A 22,413-nucleotide genomic window follows, 5' to 3' on the forward strand; every position below is an offset into this window, starting at 1 on the left:
TGTAGAGATCAAGAGAGTGAGAAAGCAGCCAAGACCCAACAAAGAGATGTAGAGCCAGAGATAGAAATTCCCTGTGTAATTGGGACCCATGCAGCAACTGTCAGTGTTGGTTAGAATTATAGCTTTTGAGGTTCAGACAAGGGTGGCTATGAAGAGTTCTATTTTCTGGGGTATAAGGCCATGTCGTCCTTCCAAATAAAACCAGTGTTACGGAGGAATATATCGCCTGTATTTTCAGGTTCAAAGGAACGAGCATGGAGCGGGGAGCACGTAAGGAAAATATATGTTGAATTTCACTGGACTACACAGTCACATATCTGGCAAGATAAAACTCTGGGTTACAGATATTTTTATACCATGAAGGTAAAATAGGACTATTTTTTATTTCTTTTTTAATTCGCTTAGTGGGGGGGTGGAGTCCAGCTGGGTCCACTCGGCACGGCGGCCACTGATTAACCTATTTTACATGCCCCGGGTGATTATGATGATATAGAATTTGGTGGAATGAAGATAGGCGGGGTAAATCGAAGTACTCGAAGAAAACCCGCCCCAGCTCCACTTTGTCCACCACAAATCCCACTTGACCAGATCCGGGATCGAACCCGGACCGCCGCGGTGGGAAGCCAGAGACTGACCGCTTGAGCTATGGCGCGTCCATAAAATTGGACATGAATGTATAAGGGGTTGGAGTTCTCTCCCCTTGCACCACGACCTACAGTGGTCTATTGTACTTAAAATAGGATATTACATGACTAGTACATTATCCAGGCAGTAAAATGAGGGAAACATGTGTAAGGGTGTTCCGTTCCCTTCAACCCTATATATCGGTCCACATCTACGAAATTCTCATAGTAGTGGAAGGAACAATTTTACGGCGATTGTAACGCCAAGGAATCCAGATATTCATAAATCTGCATACAAAATGAGCAGGAACTCCGTCAAGGAATTATAACTTTGAACAGAACAGCAAGATCACATGGCATCCTTGTTTCAAAGAGACTTCGACATTTGCTTATCTCGTCTCTGATTAATCGCTTTTGTAACAGTGAACTGAGTCTGCTCCCCACTCATGATGTTGCCCGCAAGGTTACAATGTTCTTAGTTAGAGACTGTACATATTAAAGCTTGAAGGCATTCTGATTGTTCAGGAACCTGGAACTTAAGAAGCAGCCTCTAAAGAGTCATACAAAATATTTTCAACGACATTAAAAGTAGCATTGTGTCTGTGCTGCATCACTGACCTCGGAATTGTAGTGATTCATACATAACGTACCCACATATATAAATAGCCAAAGCATGCCATTCTGTGGTTATGTACGCAGGTGCTTACAAGTAGGAACAAAAATGTACTGTACAAGCTTGATATTTAAATGGATTACAAACCGTTTTATTGGGGTTAAATATGCTTTGCGGGTTTTATTCTGTAGACAACATATATTTAAATTGTACAATATTTTTTCACTAGTTTCTATGTTGGGGCACGTGGGAGCGTAGTTGGTTGAGGCACTATGCTACAAGCCGGGAGATCACAGGTTCAATCCCCGATGAGGTTATTGGATTTCTCAATTGACCTAATCATTCCAGCCGCACTATAGTCCTGGGGTTGACTCAACCTCTAATAGAAATGAATACTAGGAATCTTCCTGGGAATAAAGGGCGGCTGGCGAGTGAGGCTGATAACCTCACCGCCATCTGTGAGCTAATTGTCTAGAAAATTGGAATCCTCCACATCTCACAACCCTACCGACCTCCACGGTCTGTTACAGAGATAGCTTTACGTTTTTACCTAATTTTATATTAGATTTTATACAATTCTCTTACACTTATTTTAGACCTGCTCCTCTCAAGTAATGTTTTTTTACCTTGGCAGTACAGCCCCAGTGGGCCTAGGCCTACCTCCATGAACTCCGTTCACTTCGGTTTTTCTAGATCTTACACATTCGGTAGGACTCCTTGGGCGGGTGATCAGCTCGTCGCAAGGCCTCTACCTGTATACAAACACAGAAAAATGCAGACAAACATCCATGCCGTAAGTGGGATTCGAACCCACGATCCCGGCGTCCGAGCGAGCGAAGACCGTACATGCCTTACACCGCTCGGCTACCGTGACCGGCTCTCAAGTAAATGCTTAGCGATATATGTCCACAAGCGCCACTCAGACACTTCAGAAATGTGTGCCTTAAAACGAATTCAAGTTTACTTACTACAGACAGAAGACTATAAAATGTTATTAGTTACTGTTTCCTTTTTCCAAATGAGAATTCCAGATACACGGTGGTTGACATTATCGTCAGAACTATCGGCCCCAATACGACGATGTGCTTGCCTCCACTCACGTTAACGGTCATACTGCGAACTAATGAACTGACAGCAAACACGATCGTCTGTTCAGAGGCGGCGTAGCTAACGTTGATTAGGGAAGCGTGATAACTGTGGGGTCTCTGAAATATTGCGGTGTACCTGCTCCGTTACAGCAAACCCAGATTCCCTATGATGTTTATTCGGGAGATGATGCTCACTAACAAACCCAGGTTTTCAAGCTCAATTGCTTCGTAAGGGAGTGGTCTTTAATGTGAAAGCTATAACAGGCTCAATTACTTGAATACCTTACCGACTCTCAGCCCACATTCAGGTTCAGCATTTGATGACCTCTCTGTTTTTGGAGTGTAAGTGAACAGGTTAGGTACAAACGCACTAATGTATTCTTTCATTTTCATTAGTGTCTAATTATGTTCGGCAATATACTCATAATCTTGAGTAGTAAATATTATAGACATTGAAAAATACATTGTAAAATGATACATATATGTGATTCTTTGTCAATGAAATGAACTTCAACGTGTTTAGATTGTGTTCGTTTAGTCTAATGAAAGAATATCAAGAAGGATGAGATAAACGGGTTATGTAGCACAAATGAGAGAGATGGTAAATGCATACAAAATTTTAGTCTAAAATACTCTAGAAGTGGGGTCCCTAAAATTGGTCTTAAGGAAACAGATCATGAAAATATCAAGTGGGTGAACCTGGATTAGGACAGAGACCACTGGATGGCTTTTGCGAATATGATAATAAACCTTCGGTTCACCGAGAAATTTCTTGACAAACTGAGCACTTCTTAAGATGAACACTGCTCCGTGAAGTAAGCAAGTATTTAGAACATCGCTGCGAATATGGCAGAACTTCTAATATGTGAAGTAACAAGAAACTAATTTATTAATTGAATACATTTAACTCAGTTGAAGGACTAAGCTTGTTTTTGTAAAAATAATATAGAGAATTTGCTGGAGAATAAAGTTTTGAATTTTGAAATTTGTTGTATTCGAAATTTTGTTGTTTTCCTGATATTTGATTTATTGGTATGGAGTTAATTTGGCGTGGATAAATAGCTTCGGCATCAGAGTTACTGCCCACAAAGCCACCAGCTGATGAGTGTCGTCCATAACGCTTCTTGCTGTTTTCAATGGTGACCCTGTTAACAAAAGATTGATACACTTAAAACTGCGAAAAATCACAGGAAATCGCGATTGAACTCAGGTAAAGCTTGCTACAATTCAGGTCAGAACCTTTTGTCTTCTCGTCTGCTGTCCAAAAACATAAAAATTAGAATATACAAAACTATAATTTGCCTGTGGTTCTGTATGGGTGTGAAATTTTGTCTCTGACACCCACCAAACCTCCTATCCAATAGGTGCCGAGGGCTCTTTCCGTGGGGTTAAAGCTCTCGGAGAGTGAAGCTGACCACTCAACTCCTTCTAGTGCTGATGTCTAGAGTGGTGGGGCTAGAACACTCACACGTGCTTTTTCGTGGGGTGGTGCTTAATTAATTGAACACAGGGACGAATTTACTTTTACATTTACCTTCTCCTGATAAAAATTGTTAGGTGGATGGCCAAAGCGTTGCTAAGCAACGGCTCGGTAAACAAAACTCAACAATAGACTGTTTTCTATTGGGTCCACGCAATGACCGTTGTTATGCAATGGTTCGGTACACGCGTTTCAACCGTAGAGGTTGCTTTTCGTTGGGGTCCGCGCAAAAGCATTTTCTTAACAAAGGGCGCTGCGCTTCAGTTCTGATTTCTGAGTTCTGAGTTCTCGGAAGGAGACATTCACAGGAAGTTCGTAAAAGACATGTGAAACTTAAAGTGTGATTTGAAGACTTTGTGTGTGTTATAATGCAGTTGGATTTGGAGTGTGTAATTTAGTGAGACTTTTATAGTTCCTGCACTATAAATCCGTTGCCAGGAAACGGATATTGAAGACTAGTGGAAATAGACTGAGAAGATTAGTGTGGAGTGATGCTAATTTATGTAAATCAGCAATAGTGTTATAATTATTGTAGTTAAGACTTGTAGGTTGCTAATAAATCCAATTACCGATCCAAACTCGCGTCTCAGTCACCCAAACACGTGACTAAATATATATTGAACCAAAATAGTTTTCCTTAATAATGTCTCCTTCAGTCACTACAGAAATCGCGAAGATTACCAAATTAACATTACGTGTTTCCATTTACTTGGACCAGTTTCACTCTGAGAGAAGAATTGCTAGAAATGTGCAGCCCTGCGGAATGCGCAGTAGAAATAATTGCGTGGAAATCACGTGGCGTATGGAAATAACTGCGTTACATGTTCGCATTTCGCTTTCTACACAGTCACGTGAAACGTTTCCGGGACATCCCCGCCCCCGCAAAACGATATTGCAGAACGTAAGCAGCAACCTCCATGTCTGTAATGATGCCTCGGTGACGTTTGTCTGAGTCTGATATTTGCCAATTTCTTTTTTTACGGCCCTAGGACTGTTTTATGTGTACGGTTAAATTGAAGAACATTTATTATATGTGTGCTGATATACCTGTCTGTCTGCAACACCTGATCATCACCAGAATTTTTTTCATATCTGCTTGCCAATCACGTCTTTCAATTCCAAACCCGTACGTCACATTATGGTTAAATATATTGTCACGCATAAGGGTGATTATAGGCGGCATTTGGATTGGACATTGGATTTATTGACTGCTTACACACACGACTAGTAAGTACAACTAATTACAGTGCCATTGCTTATCTTCACAATTAACAAATTAACACAGTACCAGCTAACGGTTTTACAACTCACGCTATCTTCAGCTTTACGCTCTCAGGTCTTCATTCCATAGCCTCCCTCACAGAACTGAACTCCCAACTCCCAAGTCCAAGTCACATTACGAGTGACGGTCAGTCAGTCAGTCAGTCAGTCAGTAAGTTTAGGTGTTTATTACTGTATGGCATTTACGGTCTCGTTCTTGTTGGGCACCCTCTCAGACGAGAGCACGGGCCTGTCTTTTGTATATGCTGCTGGCCCTTGCCAGTGCCGTCTTTCTCGGATCAGAGTCCCTGGAGACTCGCGACCATATTTTACTCTCTCAGATTTGAGACTTTCATTTTCGTCGCCTCCTACGACTCGCAGGGTCACGGTGGAGATATTCGATCCCTCCTTCACACGGGGAGAACTCCCAACTGACTTTGCCCCTTGCTTATAACATCTCGGTACGGACCACATAGAAAACATAGATCTAGTGTTGCCTCAAATTATTGTATTGTTAAGAAAATGCCGCCTAGCAACAGGAACATATTTACCTAGCCTTTGCCCAGAAACGGTCTTTGTCTAAAGAGTCACATCTTAGCAACGGGTTTATACACCGCAATGTTACTTGAAGATCCTGTGTGAGGGGTCCACTCAGCCTCGTGAGAATAGTTGAGGAGCTGTTTCAAGGAAATAGCGGTTCCTGTCTAGAAAACTGAAATTGACGGCCGTGGGGATTCGTTGCGCTGACCACGCGACAAAATCTACCAGCAAAAGTTGGCAATAACTTCACCGACAAGTAGCGGTCGCTCGCTTGGGGACTAAAACCACAGAGTTTGTTTTTGTTTTTTTGAGGGTGAGATGAAAATGTAAGTGATTTTGGATTGTGACCACTTGAGGACTCTTGTAGGCTTGTTAGCTGTGTTGACCCTTGGTATTCTTCAGTATAGAGACTATACAGAATCAGATGATGGGACGACTGAATGATTGGAATGGATCTGGAAGGAAGCGGACGTGACAAAATCGAGGTACTATCCCACAATTTGCTTTGAGGAATTGAGGGAAACCACGAAAACCTTCAGCCAGTATATCTGGTGTCCCAACTGAAATTCGAATTTAACTTCTGCCGGGTACAAAGTATTACACCTAGCCCACCTTACTCGGAAGCTTCCTGTTGCTAGAGAGTTGGTTATATGGTTAGGTGATAAGACGGCACTTGCAAGGTAACGTGACTAATCCCTGCAGCTAAGTCTTTCTTGAGAAGCCAGCATTTGATTAATTATTTCAAAACTTCCTGTGTTTTATGGAACCGGAAGGTTTTTTATCGTGTTCCCAGAACCCCGCTACTAATCTATGTCCTGAGCCAGATGGACACAGCAAACATCATCATCCTATTTCCCTAAGATCCAACTTAATATCCTTCACCCACCTACGCCTAGTTCTTCCTAATAGTATCTTTCCTTCAGGTCTTCCTACCAAATCCTTGTATGGACTCTTTTCCCATACCTGCTACATTCCATGCCAATCCCATCTTCCTTGATTTGATTATTCTAATTATGTCTGGTGAAGAGTAAAATTTATGAAGATCCTCATCACACAGTTTTTCTCAGCCTTGTATTATTTCTTCCTCGGTAGGTCCAGATATTCTCCTCAGCTCCCTGTTCTCGGAATAAATTGAATAATTGAGATTAGTGTTTTAATTGAAGTCAAATTTAGGTCAGATCATTAGCCTGCTACTCGTAAGACCCCGGCTTCGATCCCAACCGTCAAAGATGATCTATAAAGGCCAGTCAGTATAAGTCTAACGATAATTACTTGCCCACAGACGGGAGGAGGCTCAATAACTGAAAGGTCTCGCGTTCAAAATATGCGTTAGAAAATGGACAATATCCAACTTAATACCGCTATATTGAATCTGCCACTGTTGCAAACGTTTAGATAATCAGAAGGTTTGTTTTCTGTAGGACTTATATTATCAAAACTTATATCAACTACATAAGATAATTATTATGAAATGAAATCAATGTGACACCCACCAATTTCACTAAACAGTATTGCTGCTGACTTATACCCGGAAACTGCCTGGTTCCAATTTCGGCCCTGTCGTATTCTTACAGAAAACTCTGTTGGATTTTCTCAGCCTGCCCAAGCAAATGCCACGTTAGTGTCTTAAATTAAACATTCATGATACACTACCATCCAGTTATTCATTGCACTATGCTACAAACCGGAAGGTCGCGGGTTAGAGTGCGGATTGGTTTTTTTTTTTTCAATTTACCTAATCCTTTCAGCTGCACTATAGCCCTGGAGTTGACTAAGCCTCAAACAGAAATGAGTATCAGGATTGTTCCTGGACTGTAAAAGGCGGTCGGTGCGTAAGGCTGACAATCTTACCGCCATATGTGAGCCGATTGTCTAGAAAATGTGGGAATCTCAACCCCTCACAACACTAGGGGCCTTCATGGCCTGATACAGGGATAAATTTTCCTTTTTTTTTACATATTGTAGGTTGTAGACCCGTTGCTAGGCAACGACGGCGAAATAAACTATACAATTGCCGCTGCTAACTAATGGCTTTGCCAGCAACCATCGTTGCTAGGCAATGGTTCGGTAGCGATCACGTGATCACCCCAACAGACACAAACATAACAATTGCACTGCAACAGAGAAACGATTTTTTCTACGAGGCCCAAGCCGAGATGTTATAAACAAGACCAGTTGGCTGTTGCAGTGAGTTGAGTTGTGTTGGTTGGTGAGTTAGTTAGTTAACGAATTGGAGGACTGCTCCGGTTCTGTCGTTATGAGCTGTTGCTGTTAGCAGCTGGTAGCTGAGGCCTGGGACAAATCGGGAAACCAGAAAAAAGGAAACGTACGCCGTTTAAAGCCGCTACCAAACAACAGCAACGAAGACGTGACTGTGAACACTAGAGTATGTGTAATAATAAGCTGTAAAGTGTTGTCGCAGCCGGTCACGGTAGCCGAGCGGTCTAAGGCATGCACTGTCTTCGCTCGCTCGGAAGCCGGGATCGTGGGTCGAATCCCACTCAGGGCATGGATGTTTGTGTGCGTTTTTTCTGCGTTTGTCTACAGGTAGAGGCCTTGCGACGAGCTGATCACTCGCCCAAGGAGTCCTACAGTATGTGTAAGATCTAGAAAAACCGAAGTGAACGGAGTTCATGGAGGTAGGCCTAGGCCCACTGGGGCTGTAGTACCAAGGGGGGGAAAAAAGTGTAGTCGCGGGCTGTATCCAAAAGTCCAGAAAATCCGGTCATCAATCCAAAACCAGTCCATATTCACTAAAACCTTGATAATATACTGAATTACTGGTAACATGCTTAATTAAGCTACGAAAATTATGGAAATTTGTGCGGGGAGGGCGACACACATTAAACTGTGAACAACTATACAGAAGACTATATTTCATGATCAGACCTGCCTTTTGCCAGAAGCCTAAAAAATTTGTCAGAAAGAAAATTGCGCCAGAGAGGATGGGGAACTGAGTATCAACTCAGTCTTTTTGACCAAATTCAGATCATTTCGATGGAGCTACCTGTAGCCCATGCTGTCGGCAATGTAGCGTACTATTCTCACGTTTCCGTCCGGCTCCACTACTCCGTAACTTCCGGTCACTGTGCCGTTGGGGAGGCGCTCCTCCTGCCGGAACTGCGTGTTTCCGTTGGCAGGATCTTCCACGTCGTATCCAAAGGTGTATGTTCCAGGACCCTGTACAGAGGATAACTCAGCGTCAGGACTCAGCAAACTGCAGAACTGCTTATGTGTACCTACCAGTAACAATGCCATACAGGACTCGAGAGAAGAAGGTTTGCAGTACCAGAAGCTACTTGTTACTTCTAAATGGAAAATGTTACAAACATTGAAACAGTTTAATGGAAATACGAGTATTTTATAGGGGTGTCAAATCATAGTGTAAATAACGATGAAGTTACAGGCAAAGCTATTCCAGTAACAGGCCGTGGAGGCCCATAGGATTGTGAGACATCGAGGTTGCCATATTTTCTAGAGAATCGGCTCACAGATGGCGGTGACGTCAGCCTTTTAAAAAAAATCGCTTAGTGGGGGTGGGGTCCAACTGGCTCCATTCGGCACGGCGGCCACTGATTATCCTATTGTAGTCTGCCCCGGGTGATTATGATAATGGAGAATTTAGTGGAATGAAAATTGGCAGGGGAAAGCGAAGTACTCGGAGAAAACCCGCCCCAGCGCCACTTTGTCCACCACAAATCCCATTTGACCAGACCAGGGATCAACCCGGGCTGCCCTAGTTGGAAACCAGCGACTAACCGCTTCAGGTATGGCGCGGCCTACGTTGTCAGCCTTACGCACCGGCAGCCCTTTATCCCCAGGAAGATTCCTAGTACTCATTTACATTATATGTTAGAGGTTGAGTCGACCGCCGAAATATAGAGAGGCTGGAAGGATTAGGTCAATTGAAAGAAAAAAAATGCAATTATCTCATCGGGAATCGGACCCGCGACCTTCCAGCTGATAGCATACTTCCACTTACCGATGCGTTTTCATGGCATTGTATTTAATTCCTACGTTTAATTAATTAAACACTATGCCATGAAGATGCATCGGCGAGAGAAGGTATAGCTCCACCATTTTCGATAGTACGTAGAGTAAAGTAAAATATTTGGGACTGACGGTAGCCAATCAAAACTTCAGTCATCAAGAAATTAGAAGCATGTTTTACGCGAGGAATGCCTGTAATTGTTCAGTCCAGAACTGAATGCAATCCAGGCCAATATCTAAGAAGTTAAACATTAAAATATTCGCAGCAATACATCGAAGTCTCAATTGTCATGGGTTTGAAATTTCGTTCCACATCCTAACCATAGAATATACGTAGAGAATGACTGGTAAAAGAATGCTGAGGAAACCTTTGTACGTAAGAAAAATGAAATGTTAGGCGGTTTGGAAATATTAATTTATTGAGGGACGTCATAATAATGTTTTTCATTTGTGTGATTCGACCGCCTCTGTAGTCTAATGGTCAGAGTTCCTGGCTACAGATCCAGAAGTCAGGGTTCGATTCCCGGCGCAACCAGATTTTCTGATAAGTAGTCGGTCTGGAAAGGGGTCCACTCAGAATCGTGAGGATAATTGAGGAGTTATTTCAAGGATATAGCGGCTCCGGCCTAGAAAACCGAAATTAACGGCCGTGGGGATTCGTTGTGCTGACTGCCAGACACACTCTATCCGCTAAAGTTGGCACTAACTTCGCTGACAAGCGGCGTTCGCTCGGTCGGAATAGTTCGCTTGAGGAATAAAACCACGGAGTTTTTTTTATATGCGTGATTTGCATGCCTAAATCAACGCGGAGCCGGTCACGGTAGCCGCGTTGTCTAAGGTATCAACTGTCTTCGCTCGATCGGAAGCCGGGATAGTGGGTTCGAATGGTACACAAGGCATGATGCTTGGTATGTTATTCTGTGTTTAGGTAGAGGCCGTAAGACGAGCTGATCTCTCATCCAAGGAGCCCTACCGTCTTTAAAATGGTCATGAAACTGAATATTTGAAGCCACGGCCCGACGGAGCTGTACAGACAGAAGAAATTAACGAGGAAGAAATCAGTGCCAAACCTAGTATGCACGGACCGACAGTAAATGCTTATAGAATTTAGTCCGAATATCAGAAAAGGATAGACTATTTGGAAGTAATAAATCTAAATGAGACGATAGCACTAAAAATATGTGTATTAAACGAGAGAAAGGACTGAATTAATCTGGCCAAGGGTGGAAACAAGAAGCTCTGTCCCATAAAAGGGATAGGAAACGTACTGGTTCCCTAAAAGGCTTGAAGCTTTACTAACTGAGAGACTATTAACTTCTCAAAAAATGATCTACATTCTGATTAGGCCGGTGGAGGGCATATTATAACAAGAACGATGTAACTTCGAGACGCACAATAGCAAGATAAGAAATACTCTGTCCCAAGCTGTTCGTTATTTGTTTAGTTAGTTAAGTAATTGAACGACATAAATACATACACCCCTCCAGTTCATGGTTTTAATTACTAATGGAAGTTACATAAATTTAAATTTAAGATTTTATTCCACATTAGAGCCTTACTTGGTGCTCCAGTTCATGATAACTCTCCCATTCAACTTGGGAAAGTCTGCCAACTGACGGCGCGCTCTCTGAACGTAATATCACCAACAACACTGCTGACATCTGGTAGAAGAGAACAATACTTTAAAAAATGATAGGAACCAATGAAACAAAAGAAATATTGCAAAAAAAATAACAGAATTGATTCAATTATCCATAAGTTTCAAAATCCATAAGAATATCACGTGAATCACTGCGTCACTTCCCGGGATGCCTCAATCGTAATATTTAGGCATACGAAGTGGTCAGTGTCAGTGGCATTCACGTAGACCTAAATTGCACAGAAGCTGTTTCAGAGCAGAGGCTAATAACATGTCAGGTGTTTTTCAATATAGTTGCTGTCTTGCAAAATTGATGAACTAACTAATTAACTCCATGAAGCGTGGTCCCATTTTACAGGTAATAGCCCCTCAGCTTATCAAGGAATTTTCCGCCTTACACGGATCCCCAGTGTCCATCACCGTATTCACCATAGCCCGCCATTAAACCCTATCCTAAGCCATATAAATACAGTGCAGAATTCACCTCCGTTTCTTTAAGATATATTTTAATATTATCTTCCAAAAAATGAGCCACAATAGTGTAGTCGGTATATAAACTGGCTAAGGACTAGACGACTGAAGAGTAGAAGTTCGAGGCCCAGTAGGTCAAGAAATTTCTTTTCTCTACGTAGTTCAGGCCGGCTCTGCGGTTCACCCAACCTCCCACTCAATGGGTACTGGGGGGGGTATTTCTCCGGAGGAAAAGCGGCCGGAGCGTGAACTGACCACTCACCTCAAACTGATGCCCAGGTCAAGAAAACGTGAATCTATATCCATTCCTACAGTCCTTCGTGGCGTAGTGCTTAATTAGGTAAGCACGGAGACAACTCCACCTTACCTCCAAATAAATAAGTCCCTAAGCTGTTTCTTCCTGTCAGGTTTTCTGACTAAAATTTTGTGTATAATTCATCTCTGCCATGTGTCGTACAGAACAAAATGATTATTCTAAATACAGTTTGGCAGCACGGTAAGGAAGGCATGCAATATATATCCGACATTAACTGAAATTCAGTCAGTATTTTCTATGTAGTGATATTTCCCATTGTAATGGTCTCCAGCGATTAAAATTCAAGTGGCATTTAGGCTAGTTCAAGAGTCTGGAAGAGAATAGGGTACCCATTTTAAGGAATCGAACACAAATTCGAAAGATACGAAGTTCTTTGAGTTTCCATCCTCGTCGTGAGTCTTAGTATTGTCAATGTATATATAGTACAATCTTTAATAGATTTTCCCCTCATAGTCCATGCTTTCATGTAGATTTAACGTCATGTTTCGGTCACACAACGCCATCACCATGTATATAAGATGTTTTGTGTAAATTGTTGTACTGTACTGTACTATTGTCACGTATTTAGGAATGCGTGACTATAGGCTGGGTATGGATTGGTGAATTTGATTTATTGACCACTTGCATATATCTCTCGGAACTACATTTTACAGTTTATTGACACACACAGACTAGTGTCCTCAGTCTATTACACTCCACTAGCCGTTCTCTGGTAGCAGGTTTAACAATGTGGAGATTCTTCAGCTTCCGTGGTCACGCCGTTGCCCGCTGGGTAACACTCGGCCACCTTCTCAGCCTCCCTCGTAGAGCTCGACTGTCGATTCTTTTTTTTTTTTAGAGAGAGAAGAGAAGTGATCGATACTACATTGGGGAGGGGGGATAAGAAACTATATCTCCGATTTTGAAGGTTCCCAGGCAGTGCCCGCTTGTCCTTCTGGTATACGTAGAGCATATAATCGGATTTTTTTATTTTTTAAAATGTTCTTATATTCTTTTAATGACGCTGGAAAGGATGCATTATAGTAAAATTTTTGCTAATGTTGGGAGGGCTATATTAGGGCGAAATTTTGATGTTACCAATGCGAGGGCTGTATTTAAGGCATGCAGTGCAACGTGGAATTTGGGTACCAACTCAGCATTTGCTCTAAGACCGAAGAAAACCACAGAAAATCTTGGTCGACTGCCGATTCTCAGCTGAACTCTTCTTTATAACCACTTTGCACGGGCCGAATAGAAAACAAAGTTTCCAACAATACCACTATTATTATAGGCATGTTCAACGATCTGTTACTTAGAATAGGAGTTGCAAAACCCTGTTGTTTTATTGTTGCTATTATCTGTATTGTGGACGTTACCTATCAATTGCCGCTCTTAACAAAGTCACTGCTTAGCAACGATTTCAGACACAAAAATATTATATACCTGGTGAGAGCTCTACAACCGAAAGTTTTAAAACCCAAATTTAATCTTTTTAAATAATTGAATACGCAAAATGATTTTGAATATTTTAAAATATATAAAATGATAAATGATATATCCACACATTCTGGCCACCAGAACGCACGTGACCAAGATGCCAGCAACGAAATATACGTCGCTTAAAGATAAAATTAACATAAGAAGATGAAGATCACAACTCACAGCACACAGTTTTACATAATTTATTAAACTCATTTTAAAAACGAAGTAATTTTAACAGTAAAGAACTTGGCATTATAGGATTTTGGGGCTTACTATTATACTCCATTGTCAGAACCCTTTAGTAACTAGGAAAGAATTTGTTTTAAATAAACTTTCGGAAAAACACTTACACCGGCTACATACGTGTAATATTACAGTACAATATAACAATTATTACACGTGGTTGGTGATTGTCCTGTGTGACAGAATCACGTCGTTGCATTTACATGAAGATTTGGACGAAGTTGTGATTCGACCAATGATATGTGATGTTGCATTGGAAACTGTACTACCTATATATATATGTATCAAGTGATCAGAATACTCAAAACAATATTTGTACTGTCAATTTAAAATGCCTTAATCCGGTAATTTCATTTAAAATAGCACCATAAATTCAGGGATTTATATCGGGCACTCTGTGTAGACAGGGAGATCTTGTTAGATATATTAAAACCGGTTAGTGTCACACCAGATCCGCAGGTGTGTAGATGTCTATATATACCCATCAGCTTATCTATCGAATTTGCTAAAGTTATAAAATGGCCTGCAACCTACAGTCTTCTGGCCAAGTGGGCGATACTAATGCACTAAGTAGAGAGAAATCCTAATAGGACGTGAAGTCTATAAAATAGCCTAGAGCCTTTCATAGGTGATTTGTGTAATCACGTGTATAGCCGTGGAAAAGAGATTGTGGTATGAGTTATCAAAACTGAACCAAAATTGAGGCGTAGGAGGCAACATTCCTCTTATATATTACAGACACATTTGTAACTAAGAGTAGCCACGATAAAAAAATAACCTATTGTGGCGTATTTGCCCAGAGCAAGAACTGTAGAACCAGAGAAATAGCCGTTGCTAGTCAATGTTCGCACGCAAAAATAGAGGGATTTTCACGATACGAGTTGTGGCGTGTACAGCCGCTGCTACGGAGCAACTGAGTATACACTATACACATTTCTGTGGAGGCAAATACAGGAAACAGTAGAAGAGCTGTTTTAGTGCGGTCCGTACCGAGGACCTATAAAAAGGACAAATAAGATTGTTTGAGTCTGTTGAGTTTCGACACGCCAGCCTGCCAGGATATGAGCTTGGGAGTTGAAAAGTCGTTGTCAGAAGAACTGAGAGGGTCTCATGAGTTGGCAGCTGCAGCGGAGAACTGGACTGAGAGTTCCAGAGTTGGCAGTTGGCAGATGATGGCGAAATCGAAGGGGTTCAGTTGAAAGCTGAGTTCAGCAGTGAGAGATAGTCTTCATGAATGCTGTAGGACAGTGATATTGGAGTGTGTGACTCAGTGAGAATGTTATAGTTCCTATGTTAAAATCCGTTACCAAGAAACGACTAGTGGATATTGTAACTGACTGAGGACACTAGTGTGTGTTTGTAACGGCGAAATGTAATGTCCGGAGTTAAGCAACAGCTCTGTATAGCCTATAGTTCCGAGTTCTATGTGTGCAAGAGGGTCAATAAATCCAATCATCCAATTCATACTACAGTCTATAGTCACACCCTTAATATGTGACACCATAAGAATGTTATAAGCATTTTACCTCACTCGTAGAATGCAAAATCCAGCAGGGTAATAACACAGCACTCATCTACAGTCTCACAAACCTGACGATGACAATTAGGGCCGAAACATATAGTGTTAAATATGTATTACGAAGAGATGAAGGGTCTCGAAGTGTGAATTAAAATTATGGACGGAACTGTACAGAGACGCTGAAGTGAGAATCCTAAGATTGGGATATATTCCTGTTTTGCATTGGACATACACTTCGAGTATTGGACCTGTCCCTCTTTTCAGAATGAGGATTTTCATGATTTCCTACCTTTCAAAGGGACTAATTTTGAAAAATACTCCCCCCCACCCTGAACGGTTGCGACTATATATAGTACAATTTTGTATAATTTTGAAGGATGCCCGAGAATAATGTGACCATATTTGAAACATTTGAACCCATCTTCTTTGCCTGCCGAGGGTTCGCTCCATTCTCCTTCTCCTTCTAAGACTGATTTCTGATTTACGACTGGAATACTTATATTGTTCCGAGACTGACCTATTGAAAACACGTCCGTTGCCCAGCAATGGATATATGCGAACTCCATAGAAAACACCTCTTTTTCTATTGTATTTACAGCGCGATGTATAGCAACGGAAGTTGTATTGTTGCCTGCGCATTCGTTGTTGCGGGAATGTGTTTCCCAAGTCGTTGCCCAGCAACGGGTCTACATGTCACAATATGTTCAATATGTCATCCATTTACTCCGAAACATAACGGACATTGCAGAACAACGGATATGCAAACACTTGCAGTGGGGTAACTTTATTCTCGAACGCACTGTATGATTAACACAAATGAAGCTCTCCCTCGAATGACGTCACCCTTCACCTGCATAAGAATTTAATGGTATCAGCCTCGATTAGGTGAGAGAATTTTTAAAATCAGATAAAATTAATAGGCATCATGAATCAGAGTCCTTCTTGAGATCTGATAATCTTTCATCTGATCAAGAAATTGTCCATATTTTACGAAATCTGAAAGTTTATTTTCGTAATGGCAATTTTTGAGCCAGCTGAACCCAGTCCACCTCGTCATGTCCATTTTTTTCTTAATATTCTCCAGTATTATCTTCACAGCAGTTTTATACTTTTAATAAAAAAACTGATGCACATAAGAAGATGTAAAACATATGAATGAAGATTACCTTCCCATCTGGACCAAGACTTCCGAAGAGGTATCTTGTATTTAAATAAGTAACTGCACAATATAATCATTGATAAATAAAGTAAATACAATATTTTACCATAAGTTATTAAGAAAATGTATCTTAATAGAGTGGAGCATTCAGTGAAACATTTATTGAACTTTCGGGTTTAATAAAAGAAGGGAATTCTTTGATTCGTAGAGGGTCAGTTATCTTCTCAAAGTACGAGTAGATCTCTTCATTAAATTTAATTTCACGATAATAATCTTCACTGACGATAAAATCTTATAAAGCAGCACTAAACAGGTTTGGAAATAGTGGGATATGTAAGCTCTTCATGTATGCATACTTCGAGAAGAGGGTTATATATAACGCTACCCAGTTAATTGCAAAAACACATCACGACTTCGAAGAGAAATTAACTAAAAACAGTAATAAAAATAATGACTCTATGCCGGCCATTAATTCAAACTGGTACCAGTTTTGAAAAACTTTTTTTTGCAACAAGAATAATTTCCGTAGGAGAATTCTTAAAGCATGGACAAAAATTTCGTATCTCTAAGTCACAAACATTTGTTCCTCTAATAACCGACGTTCTAATTCTAAGGAGCTGCACATTGTTAAACAAACAGAGAAGAACATTTTTTCTTTCTTCATGTCGGTATGTGTTAAACACAATAAAACTTATAGGACAAATGTGATGAATTTGTGAAGTGCCCTGTGCATACCTCTGACCACTTATCTTTATGTAGATCAAAATTTTCGTAGCGCTTGGGGTCATTCTTTACTCTCACATATGTCACCATGTCATGTTAATTAATTAAGTGCGACAACAATTTTATATTACACTCTCCCTGTGTTGTTCTGCATACCGCAATAATATGATGTCGAAATCTGTGTAGGAACACGGCATAGCATAAGCACTGAAAGAATTTTAATAAAAATTGGTATTACATGAAAACACTCAACATTATCAGTCAAACCTAATTCTGGTTCCATATTTATGTTCTTAAGGCAGTCAGTGGACCACGAAATAAAATGTCAGATGGTAGGATATTAGTGAATAAAGAATTGGCGAGGATATGGAAGGGAGTGTTCGTGGTGTATGTTGGTACTTCACCATTTGCATGGAAAGGCAGAGGAATATCACAAAATCACGAGAAATCTCAGGCAGAACAGTGGGTCTCCGGGCTGAGACTTTAAGCTTGGACCCCCGGAATAGTAAAGGGGAGTCTTAGCGATTCGATAGAGACTGATTCGGCTCTTTTAAACTTAAGTTCAAACCTAAATGTATCGATTTTCTTAAAAATTGCTCATTATACAAAATATTATTACATGAAATGAAATTAATAACATTTACTTCATGCTGTAGCGTAGTTGGTTGAGGCACTATGATACAAGCCTGAAGGTCGCGGGATTGAATCCCGATGAGGTGGATTTTTTCAATTTACCTAATCCTTCCAGCAGCAATATGGCCCTGGGGTCGACTCAGCCTCTAAAAAAATGAGTTCCAGGAATCTTCCTGGGGGGTAAAGGGCGGCCGGCGCGTAAGGCTGACAACCTTACCTCAATCTATGAGCCGATTGTCTAGATAATGTGGGAAACTAAACATCTCATAACCTGTGGGCCTCCACTGCCAGTTACAGGGATACCTTCACTTTACATTTTACTTTTATTTCAAAGTGTATTTATATATGCAATATCTAAAGAAATACGATTCGAATAGTATTTGTCCATTTCCATTGTAATTAATTATGTAGAAATATATTTGTACCTGCGACAGATGCGCCCTGGAACCAGAGAGCTATGAGAAACATCAGAGGTCATATAGCAAGCCTCCCTTGCTACTATGTTTTGACATGTAGACCAATGTCTAGGCAACGCCCGGAATACGCGCAAGCAAAAACAAGAAAGGTATTGGAAGAAGTGTATTTTAAGTGGTCCGCGCCGAGCCCATTCCTAGGCAACGGTTCGCTAACCACAAACAAACAAACAAACAAACAAGCAAACGCCCGAATGAATCGGATACCTATTACTGGACAACGACCCGATAAAGAGATTTTGTCAAAAATACGTGTAGAGGCTGTGTTTTCCGTGGGATCCGTGCAAAGTAGCTATAAGAGAGTGGTCGAGTGTACGGAATTGGCAGCTGCAGGAAATGGCTAGAAAGGTTTCAGACTGTGTCATAAGGGCTTCTAGTTCAGTTCAGTTTTGGAGTGTTAACCAGCGGGCAACGAAAGTTGAAGATTCGTTACCAGGAAACGTCTAGTGAAAACACTGGAGATGAATAGCCATTGTAGAGAGCTGTTACCAAGTAAAGGCTAGTGGAAATAGACTGAGAAGACTTAGTGTGGAATGATTTGTAGTTTGAAAATCTGCATTACTGTTATAGTTATTTGTAGTTACACCCTGTAAGTGGTCAACAAATCTATTCACCAATCCAAACCCAATCTATAGTCACTAATACACGTGACAATATTTTCATTTTTGTTTCAACTCAACTTTCCTTATTGAAACTCTGTGATATTGGAATATTTAATTAAATCAAATTATTTTCATAATAAATAACCCTGCAGAGCAGAGTTCTTGTTAAAAGCTGTTAGTTGCTCAGCTAGTCAAGAATTTACCTGCCGTTTACGAAACTCGAAATTTGATTTTATTATTCACAAGAGCCCGCTACTCAGCACTACCGTATTACTCCAGCCAATATCCTCACAGCCTATTTCTCTAGGAGCCATTTCAATATCATATTCCCACCTACGTCTAGACCTCGCAAGTGGTGTTTACCTTTTAGGTCGCTCAGTAAGATTGTTTGAGTTTCCAACTTTCCCATGCGTGCTACATGTCCGCCCATCTCATCCTAATAATATGTTATGAAGAGAACAAATGTCGAAGCTTCTGATTATGGAAGTTTGTTCACTTTCCTGTTATCTCTTCTTCTTTGCCATTGTAAATACTCTTCAGTTCAAATTAATTGTGCGCTGTGTTGCACTTCTTACTACTTGTGCTTCGTACTTGGATGTTACCACTTTGAATATTGGCTGGTGGCCTGCTATCCCGGTTAATTTTCCCTGTTCCTCTGTGGTACTCTTTATACTGTGACGTGTCTACCCATTGCTAGGCAACGACTCGGTAAACACATTCCTGTGCAAGCAAACGCGCGCAAAAATAGGACGTCTATTGCCTGGTAACGGATCAGTAAGCACCCCTCCGTACCAATAGAGGCTGTACGTTTTGCGTGGTCCGTGCAAAGTGGTTATAAGGAAGTGTTCGTCAGTGGAGAACAGCAGTAGTCGAGAAGTGAAGAGGCGAGTTTCGGGAGGCCAGCCTGCCGGGATATGAACTTGGGAGCAGAGGAATTGAACTGAGTCGAGCCTTCTGAACTGGCAGTTGTAGAATAGTGACAAGAAAGGAATTAGGCTGTGAAAAGAAGACTTCATGTTTGATTTGAAGTGACAGTGAAACTGTTATAAATCCGTTTCCTGGATACGACTAAAGAAAGCTGAGAACCCTAGTGTGTGTGTGTGTCGGTTCGTGTGTGTGCAACTGTGAACTGTAAAGTGTGTAAATCATCTATAGCACTGTAATTGCCTCTAGCCTCGAGTTGTGTGTTGTCAATAAATCCAATCATCCAATCCAGAACACCGTCTTCTAAGTCACACGCAAAATCTGAATAAGTAAAAAGTAAGTAAGTAAGTAAAGCTATCCCTGTAACAGGCCGTGAAGGCCCATATGGTTGTGAGACTTTGAGGGTCCCATGTTTTCTAGACAATAGGCTCAAAGGAGCCTTCCTGGATAGTCTCTTTCCAAAATCAGAGATACCATGTATGCGAGAGAGGGGCGGATACAAGTGACCAGAAGACGAGGAAAAAGACGTAAGAAGATGCTGGATGACCTTGGGGACAGAAGAGGAAATTTTTATTTGAAGGAGAAAGCTCTGCATCGCATTAAGTGGAGGAACTGTTTTGGAAAAGACTGTGGACCTGTCGTCTGACAGATTACTGATGAATGAATGAATGAAGGCTCAAAGATGGCGGTAAGGTTGTCAGCCTTACGCGCCGGCAGCACTTTGCTCTCCAGGAAAATTATTTAATTAATTCCTGGTACTCATTTCTGTTAGAGGCTGAGTAAACCGCAGGGCCTAGTGTGGCTGGAAGGATTAGGTAAACTGAAAAAATCCAATGACCTCATCGGAACTTGAACCCGCGACCTTTCGGCTTGTAGCACAGCCCCTCAACCAACTACGCTACCGCGTGCCCCCGCAAAATCTGAATAATTGACAAAATTCAGACTGTACACACTCATTATTTTAAGAGATAATAATAATATGAATAACAAATATAACTGCAGGCTAAATAGGAGTGTTCACTAAGGTTGCTTATTTTACATCGACTCTGTTTGCAGTGCAGAGGTTTCATAGAGGCCAATTAAAAATTATATCGTAATTAAGTAGAGTTACAGAAAGATAAAACCTTGTCCTGATGTAATATGTGATCAATCTTCTAGCCTAGTTTTGAACTCGGCAGCTAAGCTATAATTAGCACTAATAATATTTCAACTTACTCAGATTAAAATATAAAATCTCTTAACCGTTGTACTAACCAGCTTTAATGTAAGTCAGAGATTCCTCATGATTTAAAGCTAGGAATAAATTTCGTCTGTGACAAAATGATTTGTGGAATAATTTGTCTTATTGGATGATTAAATACGATTTAACATTGAAATAAATTTACTTTATTTTGCCAAATGAAATTAAAAACCCTTTAACTTTTTCGACGAGAATTATAATTTCTTTTATTTTTAACTTCAGTAGGATATATATAATAATAGTTTTAATCTGTAATATTAGTATCTTTTTACTGCTGGTGAATTATGATTTTTATAATTTTACGGAAACTGTACCAGGTGTGATTTTATAATCTTCACATCCACTGACGTCAAACATTAATCGGTTTATATTTTCTACTTTACTCAGGATGGATTTTTAAGACGAAATAGAATTAAACATTAAAATCTTGATTTGAATTACGCTGTTGTATTAAATGTTCACGTCTCATGACAAGAGTTTCGGACATTCTTTTTCAACTTGCATACTTCGTGTAAGTAGATTTATATAGACCGGAACACAATCTGCCCGTATTCACATTTGTTATGTAATAATAAGCACATACTTTGATGCTGTTATAATATATACAGACATAATAATTTATAAATATTTGATTACTTTTTCACTATAAATTATTAATGCAATGTGTTATAAATTTGTTTTGAAGAAATTTTCAAATTATAGCTCAGCCACACAAAATATGATCCAATAATACTGATCACTATTTGTTTCTATGCTGATCGAGAAAATTTCCACATATCCTATACATCCAGTACACAGTATGCATGCCATTCGTTGTTCGTTCTATACGGCCAATTGTATTTCATGCTGAAAACGTCGAGCACTTCTAAGAAAATTTAATTGCCTTGACGTACTATCCTTAATCCTTCGAACAATAATAATAATAAGAAGAAATATGTAAATAATGTTACCTGGAGGAACAGATGTGACATGGTGGCGTCAACAATATGTTGTGCTACGGCAGGAGAACTGTTTGTTAAGTCGCTCGCGCGGCGATAGTTATATATATAGACCGTGGGCCCCTCCTCCCACATGGGTTGGATGCGGGCTTCGAGAAGGGCCTGTCCCACTAGGAAGGTACAGTGGCGATGTTCTTAACCTGGAAACTGGTCACCCAGATTAAATGCTTATAAAATTCAAGAGAACAGAAAAAGCATGTTTGTCTCTTGGGTATACAACCAACCGTTCAACTTAAGGGACCAAAGAGAGAGAGACAGACAGATACAGAGGGTAAGAGAGAATATAAGAAATTATATTGGGGTAAGAAGGTGGCAGACCGGTGACGGTAGCCGAGCGGTCTAAGGCATGCACTGTCTTCGCTAGCTCGGAAGCCGGGATTGTGGGTTGGAGTCCCATTCAGGGCATGGATGTTTGGTG

The 22,413-nt window shown here is 40.7% G+C and overlaps 1 protein-coding gene across 1 annotated transcript; it reads right to left on the reverse strand.

Annotated features, from left to right (window-relative positions):
- Nucleotides 1-2,101: 2,101 nt before the first annotated feature.
- LOC111869998 lies at nucleotides 2,102-21,989 on the reverse strand. The gene is made up of 4 exons (XM_023861922.2): nucleotides 21,948-21,989; nucleotides 11,154-11,255; nucleotides 8,612-8,784; nucleotides 2,102-3,469 (listed from the first exon to the last, which is right to left on the reverse strand). The coding sequence occupies exons 1-4, from the start codon at nucleotides 21,966-21,968 to the stop codon at nucleotides 3,214-3,216; spliced, it is 552 nt and encodes a 183-aa protein (XP_023717690.1). The 5' UTR covers nucleotides 21,969-21,989; the 3' UTR covers nucleotides 2,102-3,213.
- Between the last annotated feature and the right edge of the window lie 424 nt (nucleotides 21,990-22,413).

This window comes from Cryptotermes secundus, unplaced genomic scaffold, assembly GCF_002891405.2.
Source record: "Cryptotermes secundus unplaced genomic scaffold, Csec_1.0 scaffold1064, whole genome shotgun sequence".
NCBI classification, from domain to species: Eukaryota; Metazoa; Arthropoda; class Insecta; order Blattodea; family Kalotermitidae; genus Cryptotermes; species Cryptotermes secundus.